The sequence below is a fragment of the Anolis sagrei genome, chromosome 1 (genome assembly GCF_037176765.1).
Source record: "Anolis sagrei isolate rAnoSag1 chromosome 1, rAnoSag1.mat, whole genome shotgun sequence".
Taxonomy (NCBI): Eukaryota; Metazoa; Chordata; class Lepidosauria; order Squamata; family Dactyloidae; genus Anolis; species Anolis sagrei.
In genome coordinates this window covers 330208211-330220385 of record NC_090021.1, presented here as the reverse complement: position 1 = coordinate 330220385, position 12175 = coordinate 330208211, and the positions used below count along the sequence as shown (strand labels likewise).

General features: G+C 43.9%; 1 protein-coding gene across 2 annotated transcripts; it reads right to left on the bottom strand.

The window, feature by feature from the left end:
* Positions 1 to 5250: 5250 nt before the first annotated feature.
* Positions 5251 to 11891, bottom strand: ZBTB25 (zinc finger and BTB domain containing 25). 2 transcript variants are annotated; one of them, XM_067463045.1, is made up of 3 exons: positions 11810 to 11891; positions 8996 to 9172; positions 5251 to 6906 (listed from the first exon to the last, which is right to left on the bottom strand). In XM_067463045.1, the coding sequence occupies exons 2-3, from the start codon at positions 9166 to 9168 to the stop codon at positions 5778 to 5780; spliced, it is 1302 nt and encodes a 433-aa protein (XP_067319146.1). In that variant the 5' UTR covers positions 9169 to 9172; positions 11810 to 11891; the 3' UTR covers positions 5251 to 5777. The 2 variants fall into 2 exon arrangements, with proteins under 2 accessions (XP_067319146.1, XP_067319145.1); XM_067463044.1 differs by having other exon boundaries at positions 5252 to 6906; positions 8996 to 9176.
* Between the last annotated feature and the right edge of the window lie 284 nt (positions 11892 to 12175).

Genomic DNA, 12175 nt, shown 5'->3' with positions numbered 1-12175 from the left:
AAGACTATGTAAGTTGTATTGTTGAAGGCTTTCATGGTGGGAATCACTGGGTTGTTGTAGGTTTTTCCAGGCTGTATGGCCATGTTTTAGAGGCATTCTCTCCTGACATTTTGCCTGCATCTATGGCAAGCATCCTCAAAGGTAGTGAGGTCACCATGTCAGACTACACAGAGAAGCCATTGAAATCCATAAGCATGTGGACAATTTCAACAGAAAGGAGGAAACCATGAACATGAACAAAATCTAGCTACCAGTATTAAAAAACTCTAAAATTACAACAGCAAAACAGCAGAGAGGAAACAATCAGGGACAGCTAATCACCTCTCAACAAAAGATTGCCCCAGGCACTGCCAGGCCATCAAATGCTAGGTGGTCAGTTGAAACATTCACACCTAGCTCCAGCAGATAAGAGTTCTTTGTCCCACCCTGGTCATTCCACAGATATATAAACCCAATTTTCCTAGTTTCAGCAGACCTCGCTACCTCTGAGGATGCTTGCCATAGATGCAGGCGAAATGTCAGGAGAGAATGGAACTTTCTGCCCCGGAGTGTGGTGGAGGCTCCTTCTTTGGAAGCTTTTAAACAGAGGCTGGATGGCCATCTGTCAGGGGTGATTTGAATGCAATATTCTGCTTCTTGGCAGGGGGTTGGACTGGATGGCTCATGAGGTCTCTTCCAACTCTTTGATTCTATGATTCTATGAATGCCTCTAAAACATGGCCATGTAGCCCAAAAAAACCTACAACACTATGTAAGTTTCTTGCACTGTTTGTTTTTTGTATGCAACATTGCAGGTTTGTACACTATTTCATCTCTGCTATTAAGAGTAAAGAACCCCACCTCCTCCAAGATGAACTGAACCACCTCAACTGGGCTCTACAGGCCAATGGATACTCCACCTCAGACATCAGAAGAGCTGCAAGACCAAGAACAAGCCACAAGAATAAAGATGAAGATCCACCCAGAGGAAAAGTATCCCTGCCATACATCAAGGGAACCACTGATCGCATAGGGAAGCTGATGAGGAAACACAACATACAAACAATCTACAAACCCACCAAGAAAATCCAACAAATGCTACGTTCAGCAAAGGACAAGAGGGATCCTCTCACCTCTGCAGGAGTCTACCGTGTACCATGCAGCTGTGGACAAGTCTACATAGGGACCACCAAACGAAGCGCCCAGACACGCATCAAGGAACATGAAAGGCACTGCAGACTACTCCAACCAGAGAAATCAGCCATAGCAGAGCACCTGATGAACCAACCTGGACACAGCATTCTATTTGAGAACACAAAAATGCTGGACCACTCTCACAACCACCATGTCAGGCTACACAGAGAAGCCATTGAAATCCACAAACATGTGGACAATTTCAACAGAAAGGAAGAAACCATGAAAATGAACAAAATCTGGCTACCAGTTTTAAAAAATTCTAAAATTAAAACAACAGAGAGAAAAACAGGCAGGGACATCTAATCACCTTTCATTAAGAGTTTGCTCCAGGCACAGTCAGCCCATTGTATGCTAATCAAGGTGGTCAATTGAAAAGATTCACACCTAGCCCATCTTACAAAAGCCTTTTGTCTCACCCTGGTCTTTCCACAGATATATAAACCCCCTTTTTTCCCAGCCCAGCAGACCTCACCCTCTGAGGATGCCTGCCATAGATGCGGGCGAAACGTCAGGAGAAATGCCTCTAGAACATGGCCATATAGCCCGAAAAAACCCACAAGAACTGAGTGATTCCGGCCATGAAAGCCTTCGACAATACATCTTTCAGGAATGTTTTAGTTGTACAGTCCTACAAGGCAGTGAGGTGGACTAGATAGCCTTGTGGTCCTTTCCTGCACCAAAATCCTAAGATTCAGTGTACATATTAAAATACCTCAAATCAGACATTTATTTATTTATTTATTTGATGATGTTATCATTCCAGCAAGTCTTTTTTGATAAGTTCCTTTTATTAAGTAGTTTAAAAAAACCAATAATTCACAACATGATTAATCAGGGGCATATTTCTACTTGATCAAAAGTGTGTAACTCAATTACCCTGGCCAGTCAATTGGTTAAGCGCTGCAGCCTTATGTTGAGCTGTAACAAAATAAACAGAAATCCTATTTGTTTTGAATGTATTTAATTACAATTCCAGAATCCAATTTGGGAGGTTTGTTTCTCATTTCACAAACAGCGAGTCACTAAAATAGAGGCATTCCTCATTACCATTTCCTTATTAGAGGTAATGGTGGGAGGCAAAGAAGTCAAAGGACATTTTGCTCCAGAGAGGTCATAAAAAGACAAGAGCCATGCTAGAGCAGACCAATGGCTTCTCTAATCTTGCGTTCTGTTCAGTGGCTGGCCAAGGCCTTTGGGAGATCTGCCAGCAAGACAAGCAGCATGGCTGTATTTTTTATCTTACTTATCCCAGAAATGGATACATGGAGGAAGAGTGCCTCTGATACTCAAGATGATATGTAACTATGCAGAAAGAGCCAGTGATGTCCCCAAGCCCATGAATATGTTTAATTCCCTGGAAAAGGGAATTAATCCCTCAATCTTTATGGCAACGAATCTCACACTTTAACTATATCTACATCCCTATATACAAACTCCACAGCTCAAAACACCTGGGAATATCCCAACTTCAACAAGAAGGTGAGTATCACTGGGTTGCTGTGAGTTTTCCGGGCTGTATGGACATGTTGCAGAAGCATTCTCTCCTGATGTTTCACCCACATCTATGACTGATGAAGAAACACAGCATATCCACAGACCCACCAAGAAAATCCAACAAATGGTACGTTCAACAAAGGACAAGAGGGATCCTCTCACCTCTGCAAGAGTCTTCCGTATACCATGCAGCTGTGGACAAGTCTACATAGGGACCACCAAACGCAGCAGCATTGCCCAAACACAAATTAAGAAACATGAAAGGCACTGCAGACTACTTCAACCAGAGAAGTCAGCCATAGCAGAGCACCTGATGACAGGGCCGTAGCCAGAAAAATATTTCGGGGAGCGTTGACAATTTTGGGGGATGGGTTTGAAAATTTTGGGGAGGGTTGAAAATTTCGGGGGGGGGGGGGGGGGTTGAAACCTGCCTCCTAGCTCACGTTGAAGCAAAGAGCACAGCAGGGGACAGAGCAACCTTCAATAGCCTGCAGCTCCGCCCCTGTCAACCACCTCCACCAAGTCTGGCCTCCTTAATGAGAGCATTCAACACACACACACCCAACTTGGTTGCTTCACTACATCGGCTATTGCTGCAAGTAATGACAGTGTGAATAAATTGTCAATATTTGCTTGAGATAGTACTTACAGTTCTGGAGGGACTCTTAATTTTTTGCATCTTATAGACTTAGCATGGGGATTTGGTTAACCAGTTAAAATTCATGAGTAAACCAGGTTTTTTTTAAAAAAATATGAAACATTTCGGGGGGGGGTTGAACCCCTAAAACCACCCCCTCGCTACAGGCCTGCCTGATGAACCACCCTGGACATTGCATATTATTTGAGAACACAGAAATGCTGGACCACTCCCACAACTACCATGTCAGACTACACAGAGAAGTCATTGAAATCCACAAGCATGTGGACTATTTCAACAGAAAGGAGGAAACCATGAAAATAAACAAAATCTAGCTACCAGTATTTAAAAACTCTAAAATCAGGACAGTAAACAAAGAGTAATACTAAAAAAACAACAGGAGAATTTCAGACAGGAAACAATCAGGGCCAGCTAACACTTCCCAACAAAGGATCCCCCAGGCAGGATGCAGCCAGGCTTTGAAGCTGCAAGGCCATTCAATGCTAATCAAGGTGGCCGATTGCCTCAAGCAGGAAAGAGTTCTTTCTCCCACACTGGACATTCTACAGATATATAAACTCCACTTGCCTAGTTTCCAACAGACCTCACAACCTGAGGGTGCCTGCCATAGATGTGGGTGAAACGTCAGGAGAGAATGCCTCTGGAACATAGCCATACAGCCCAGAAAACACGCAGCAACCCAGTGATGAAAATGTTGTGTAAGTGAACCAGGGGCGGGCGGGCGGAGCTGTCTGCTAATTTGGACCAGGACTAGTTTTTTTTAGTCGAAACCTGCAATCGAAAGCTGCCAAGGTCTGAATGCAGAACCCTCGGCATACAAACTTCTGACCCACTATGCATGCATTTCTTGAGTTTCCTTACCTTTGGCAATAATCTTTTCCAGTGTTGATACATACATGAGATGTTACTACATCATACACTATCTTAAGATCTATCTCTTCTGGCAAGCTTACCCAGTCACGTTTTAAGAATGCATTTTAAATGTGTGTCCTTTGTTTAACCTGTTTTGTGCATTAATATGTATTTTATGCAAATACGTTTAAATATGTAGCTTTTATATAAGTACATTTTAATATGTGTATTCGTGGCATTTTTACAATGTTTATGTGTTCTGATTATTCTGTAACCGACCTCGAGCCACAGGAGAGGCAGGTAAGAAATAATAATAATAATAATAATAATAATAATAATAATAATAAATATTTGATACACAACAAGATTGGTACACAGCAAATAAGACCACTATGCTGGCTTTTGCATTTGATTACACGTCGGACACTTCTCAAGTGTCTAAAGACTGTGAGATGTATGGGCGAATAATGTGTGCAGATCCAAGCAGGGTGGCCTTTTGCAGCTGACGGATGGTAATTTTGTCAGCGCCAATTATTTTTAAGTGCAGGCCAAGGTCTTTAGGCATTGCACCCAGTGTGCCAATCACCACTGGGACCCCTTTGACTGGCTAGTGCATCTTTAGGCACTGAGCCCAGTGTGCCATTTACCACTGGGACCACCTTTTTATTATTATTTGACACACAACAAGATTAATACACAGTAAACAAGATCACTATGCTGGCTTTTGTATTGAATCACACGCCAGACACTTCCCAAGTGTCTAGGTCTGTGTAATGTATCAGCAAATAATGTGTACAGATCCAAGTAGAGTGGCCTTTTGCAGCTGATAGATGGTAACTTTGCCAGTGCCGGTTGTTTTTAAGTGCAGGCCAAGGTCTTAGGCATTGCACCCAGTGTGCCAATCACCACTGGGACCACTTTAATTGGCTAGTGCCAATCTTTGCAGTTCTATCTTTAAATCCGCATATCGTGTAAGCTTTTCCAGTTGCTTCTCATCAATTCTTCTGTCACCTGGGATTTTTTAAAATAATAATAATCATAATTATTACAATAGAGCCTCACTTATCCAAAACATTGGATAAGCAAAAATGTTGGATAATAAGAAGGGGTGAAGGAAAAGCGTATTAAACATCAAATTACGTTATGATTTTACAAATTAAGCACCAAACATCATGTTTTACAACAAATCAACAGGAAAAAGAAATTCAATACATGGTAAATTATGTAGTAATTACTGTATTTACAAATTTAGCATCAAAACATTGCAATGTATTGAAACAGATGTGGATTCGGGCGGGGGGAATTCTGCGTTGGATAATACAGAATGTTGGATGAGCTAAGATTGGATAATCAAGATTCTACTGTATTATTATTACATTGCCTTTCCCACATGGACTCCCCACTGGATTTTTCCCAGGATGGCTGTGGTAAACAACTATGTCCATAACACTATGAAATGAACAGAGAATGGGGCTTTCAAGTAACTGTTCATATTTTAGAAGAACACTTTTGGCACTAGCGAAAGGGACACAGAGATGAACGCTGTCCATCCGTGTGCTTAAAACACATATAATTAAAAGGACAGACAACGACGGAACTATTCGACAAGGATGGTGGCAATGTTCTCTTGAGCGAGGTCAGGATCCAATGCATTTTGGGAGTCGGCATGAGCTTGCGAGTGGGAGGCACTTTTGGGGATACTTTGCGTCCAATTGTCGCTATATGGCTGAAACTTTGGGGCCAGCCTCTGGCATCTCCCCAATTTGAAGTGTTTCCCTTTGTGCAGGTACATGTGCTCCACTAACTGGCTCTTCCGAAGAAACTTGTGGCCACAGACCGTGCAGGTGATCTTCCTTTTCCGCGAAAAGGAAAAGTTGCAGTTCAATTCCATGGGCTCCGAGTCTTTGGATACCAAGGAAAGCTGGCCAATGGGCAGTGGTTCAAGGTTGCCACGGGTCGGGTGTTCCAATTGGTGCTCGCTCTCTCTCCGAAGGAAAGAGCCGAGCCGGTGACTGTCAACAGTGTCGTGGTTTTCGTTAAGGGGCTGGAGTTGGCCGAGGTCGTTGCTTTCCAGGATTGAGGCCGGGACCCCAAATGGCAAAGATCCGGACACATGAGTAAACAAATGCTCACGCAAGTTGCTTCGAGATTCAAAATGCTCCCCGCAATACTGACATAAATGAACTTTGAGGTTGGCTTTAGAAAAAGCTGGGCTCCTGACCTCTGGGGAGGAAGAAGCGTGACTCTGAGATACAATTGGCTCTGGGTCGACTTTCTCCTGTTTTATAGTTACAGGTGGGTTTGCAGGCTCCTCTGTTGGTTTTGCAGTCGTTTGGACCGAAGGATGAGAAATCTGCTGCTCCAAAGAGCCGTCGTCGAGCCCAATGGCCAGAGACAGCTGAAGCTGGGGGTGGTCTCCCTGACTAGCAGTTCGACTCCCGAGGCTGGTCAAACTTTCCTTCGCCTGGGGGTTTTCCTTGACGGTCTTGTGCGTGGTGGAGATTTGGATCCCATACAGGTTTGAGGAGGAAAGAGTCTCCGGAGAGAGCATCTGGTTCATTTCTATCGCCATGCGGGAAAGGTAGTCAGCGTGCAGGAAACGGATGCCTTCCTCCAGCCGGGTTTGATTGACCATCTGTTTCGGTCCCTTTCCGGTGTACATGATGTGGAGCAAGTAGCTGAATATATCGGGCTGGATGTCAGTTGGCTGGATCTTTATGCATTCACTGCTTGGAACAAAGAGGGAAATAATTAAGTAAGCACGTCGCAACACAACTTCACTTATTTATCTATAGATATGACAATGCCATATGGGGCCAACCGAGTTATTTCCGTCGTTTGTTGGATCTGCTGATTGGTATTTTTTGTTACTGTAAAACTCTTATGTATATATATGTATGTGTGTGTAAATAAAATATTTGACATAACTGCATACATATGTACATGTTACACATGTATTGTATTTCTTTACATTTTTGCATGCTCAGGGAATTCTGTTTTACCTGAAACACAGAAGGTTTGTCGTGTACTTATTAGCCCAATCCTTTATATTATTGTGACACCAGCCCGCCCACCCATGACGATAAACTGGATGTTGTTATTGGTTGTTGATTTTGATGCCTGCTTTATATTGCCAATATGTTGTTGTTTTACTTTGACTTATGTATTTTAATGTGTTACATTTTAATTGTCTTGATCGGGCTTGCCCCCATGTAAGCCGCCCTGAGTCCCTTTGGGGAGATGGAGGCAGGATACAAAAATAAAGCTATTATTATTATTATTAGTATTATTATTATTATTATCATTATTATTAAACCACTGTTTCTTAAGCTGTGGGTCCTGGCCCCAAATGGTGTCCCCTTAGCTCCATGTTGGGGTCATGAATAATTTGGCAACAATAAACGTTTTCAGAATGTCACTTAGTGGCTGTTTTTAGACATTTGTACGAATTTGGTGTGTAGTGTTTACAATGGATTCTGCAGAAAATGCTTCATCTGAACTTCATAAAAAAAAGAAAATCAGCCTCTTTGGCAAGCCTTGCAAATGCTGATTTGTTATCAGTAAATGCTTGATTTTTATACCTATTTTATATAACGTAATCATTTCTCAAGCCAAAGGGAGTCGCGAATGGAAAAGTTTAAGAAGCCCAGATCTAAACAACTGAGAGTCCTAAGCCCTTTTCATTATGGATGAAGCTTTGTGGCCACATCAGATTTAGTAGATTTAATGCAGACATCCTCAACCTGTGGCCCTCCAGCTGTTTGGACCTCCAACTCCCAGAAGCCCTTATTACCAGCTTGTTCAATAGTCAGGAATTCTGGGAGTTGGAGGCCCAAACAACTGGCCACAATTTGAGGGTGCCTGCTTTAGATGATAGCTGTACAGGCTGAATATCCCTTATCTGGAATATTACATATTAAGATATTTTGGAGATGAGCTGTACGGCCACATACAACATTAATCTATATTTCTTACACACCTTAGATATATAAACTGAATTTTTTTTTAAATTGTACATGAAACTAAGGCATCACTAACTATCGCAGCTACCCATGTGGGCAATTTCAGACTTTGGAGTATTTTGATTTCCTAATACTGGTGGCACAGTGGATTAAACCGCTGAGCTGCTGAAATTGCCGACCAAAAGGTTGGCAGTTTGAATCTGGGGAGCAGGGTGAGCTCCCGCTGTTAGGCCCAGCTTCTGCCAACCTAGCAGTTCAAAAACATGCAAATGTGTATGAAACACACATTATTCACACTTTCACTCATAACATGCGTATATCATTCTCACTCATAAGGCATGCCGGAGCCCCCAGTGACGCAGTGGGTTAAACCCTTGCGCCAGCAAGACTGAAGACCGACAGGTTGGAGGATCGAATCTGGGGAGAGAGTGGATGAGCTCCCTCTATCAGCTCCAGCTCTCCATGCGGGGACATGAGAGAAGCCTCCCACAAGGATGGTAAAAACATCAAAACATCTGGGCATCCCCTGGGCAACGTATTTGCAGACAGCCAATTCTCTTACACCAGAAGCGACTTGCAGTTTCTCAAGTTGCTCCTGACACAACAAAGAAAAAAAACACTCATAAGGCATATAGATGTGGGCAACTACACAAGGTCTGGAATTCATGCATGTTTCTTGTGACACTATGGGGTGTTTTCAAAGAATACCCCAAATGTTCCCTACACATTTTAGGGCTTCCAACAGCCCACGCTCATTAGGAAGTACATTTCCTATTAAAGACTTAGGGGGATTTTGTTATATGGCTATGTGGAAGGGGCCTGACTTGTTCCTAAAAGAGCAGAATAACTTTACCTTGTCTGATGAATAAATATCATCTTAAAATAGTTTGAAAAGGCTGCCAAGACAGCACGGTGGGCTTTGAAGTACACATCTCCAATTGCAACCGTGCAGTCGCAGAGGAAGCCAAACTCCCGTTGCATGTTGAGCTGCTGGAGAAGGATCAGGCTGTGGCTGGCTGTATCCATTGTGCTTTCTAGGAGACAAAACAAGATCTCTTTTAAGCAATGCCAACTTCAATGTCATGCTGGATAGGACGGAAAGGGCACAGCATATCAGTGCTAAAAGGACATCTTTTGCACATAGGCCCTAAGTCCAATCTCTGCCAGACATCTTCTTGCACTATTTGGGAAATATACAGCATTATGTACAGACACATTGTCCCTGTAGTGGTGAATTTGTTTCTGTATTACATCATTTCAAGTCTAACCCCTAGGAAAACATTCCCTCCAAATACAAAATGAATTCTGATGGTGTATCTATGTACAATATAGAATTATTAACTAATATTAATAAATACAGCACTTTAACTGCCATGGCTGAAGGATGAAAAATCATGGGATTTGTAGGATGTATCAGCACTCTTTGGCAGAGAAGGATAAAAACCTTGTAAAACTTCAATTCCAAGGGCTTCATAACCTTGAGCCATGGCAGTCGAAGTAGTATCAAACTGCATCAATTCAACAGTGCTGATGCACCCACTCCCAATGTTTTTAGTGTGTTGTCATAGGCTTTCATGGCTGGAATCATTAGGTTGCTGTGAGTTTTCCAGGCTGTCCAGCCATGTTCTAGAAGCATTCTCTCCTGATATTTTGCCCACATCTATGGCAGGCATCCTCAGAGGTTGTGAGATCTGTTGGAAACTAGGCAAGTGAGGTTTATGTATCTGTGGAATGTCCAGGGTGGGAGAAAGAATTCTTGTCTGCTTGAGGCAAATGTGACAAGCCAGGCTTTGAAACTGCAAGGCCATTAAATGCTAATCAAGGTGGCCAATTGCAACATTCACAGCATCCTCAAGCTTGGGTCCACACTGCCATATATTCCAGTTCATAGCAGATGTGAGATTTTGTTTAGCTGTTTGGACGGGGCCTTAGTGCCCAAATCATGGAAAGTCAAGAGTCTATTCTGCTTTGATCAGACTTCATTTGGAATAACCCTGTGTCCAGTTCAGGAAGGATATTGACAAGCTGGATGGGCACCCAAAAGGATCAAAAGTCTAGAAAGGAGCATAGGCATCTGGGTATGTTTTGCTTGGAAGGTTGGGATGATAGCTATTTTTAAATATATGTGAAGGAATGCCATATGAAAGTTTGAGCCAGCTTGTTTTCTGATGCACCGGAGACAATGTCATGCAGCGGCCAAAAAGGGCAATGGGATTTTGGCCTGCATAAGGACTAGTGTCTAGATCCAGGGAAGTCATGCTGCCCCTCTATTTTGCCTTGGTCAGACCACATGTGGAATCACACTGTATCCAATTCTGGGCACCTCAAATTGAATTGAGATGTGGAGAAGCTGGAATGTGTCCAGAGGAGGGTGACTACAATGATCAAGGGTCTGGAGACCAAGCCCTATGAAGAGTGGCTTAAAGAGCTCAGCATGTCTAGCCTGCAAAAGAGAAGGCTGAGAGGAGACATGATGAGCACCATGTATAAATATGTGCAGAGAAGTTATAGGGAGGGAGCAAGCTTGTTTTCTGCTGCCCTGGAGACTAGGATGCAATGGAACAAAGGCTTCAAACTACAGGAAAGGAGATTCCACCTGAACATGAGGAAGAACTTCCTGACTGTGAGAGCTGTTCAGCAGTGGAACTCTCTGCCCAGAGTGTGGTAGAGGCTCCTCTTTTGGAAGTTTTTAAACAGAGGCTGGATGACCATCTGTCGGGAGTGCTTTGAATGCAATATTCCTGCTTCTTGGCAGGAGGTTGGACTGGATGGCCCATGAGGTCTCTTCCAACTCTAGGATTCTGACTGTGAGAGCTGTTCAGCAGTGGAACTCTCTGCCCTGGAGTGAGGTGGAGGCTCCTTCTTTGGAGACTTTGAAGCAGACTGGATGGCTATCTGTCGGGGGTGCTTTGAATGCAATATTCCTGCTTCTTGGCAGAAGGGGGTTGGATTCAATGACCCACTCTCTGCCCCGGAGTGTGGTGGAGGCTCCTTCTTTGGAAGCTTTTAAGCAGAGGCTGGATGGCCATTTGTCAGGGGTGATTTGAATGCAATATTCCTGCTTCTTGGCAGAATGGGGTTGGACTGGATAGCCCATGAGGTCTCTTCCAACTCTAGGATTCTATGATTCTACATGGATTACAATGGGTTACAATTCTTCTCCAAGGTAGTCCTTAGACCAGGCTTGCACAACCTGTTGCCCTCCAGATGTTTGGGACTTCAGCTCCCAGAATTCCCAACCATTTCACAAGCTGGCTAGGGCTTCTGGGAGTTGGAGACCCAAACACCTGGAAGGCTTCAGGTTGTGCAGGTCTGTCTCTTCCAACTCTAGGATTCGATGACACAATGAAGCAATGGATTCAAATGGCAACTAAATATTCATATGCTGCAGCAGTGGAATAGGCTACTTCCTCCATAATGTGGTGGAGTCTCCTTCTCTGGAGGTTGTCAAGCAGAAACCTGAATGGCCATCTGTCGGGAGGGCTTGGGTGGTGTTTTCCTGTTTGGGCCAGAATAGGGTGGGATTGGATGAGCCTTGGGGGGTTTCTTCCAACGCTAGGATCCCTGGCTTCTATGAATAGATGGGCTCCCCTCCTCCTCCTCTTCCCTTCCCTCCTTCTTCGAGGCCACCCTCTACCTTTTTTTTTTTGCTAGAAGAAAGCCTTACCTGACCGAGAGACGTGGGAGTGGGAAGGTTTTGCAGACACAACAGCAGCAGCAGCAATGCAAGGAGACCGACGCGCGCTCCCGCTGCCTCTCTTGTGCGCGCGCGCTCACCCGCACAGCAGAGAGGGTGGTGCTCTGACGTCACTAGGGAAAATGCCTTACTCGGATTGGCTGCTTGGCGCGCCTTCTAGTGATTGTTGTTGTTCTTGTCTTCCGGGTTTCTTGGCAAGGTTTCAGAAGGAGTTTTCTAAACTCTGAGTGTGCCATGCGTCTCTCATTCTGCAGCCAAGCCTGGGCAAACTTGGGCTCTCCAGGTGTTTTGGACTCCAACTCCCACCATTCCCAACAGCCTCAGGCCCCTTAGAAT

Excerpts from the sequence above, each read along its gene's own strand:
- ZBTB25 (XM_067463045.1), bottom strand. The coding sequence starts at position 9,168 with ATGGATACAGCCAGCCACAGCCTGATCCTTCTCCAGCAGCTCAACATG. Across the intron at positions 6,907-8,995 it reads ATATTTATTCATCAGACAAG|TGAATGCATAAAGATCCAGC; the intron begins GTAAAGTTATTC and ends TGTTCCAAGCAG.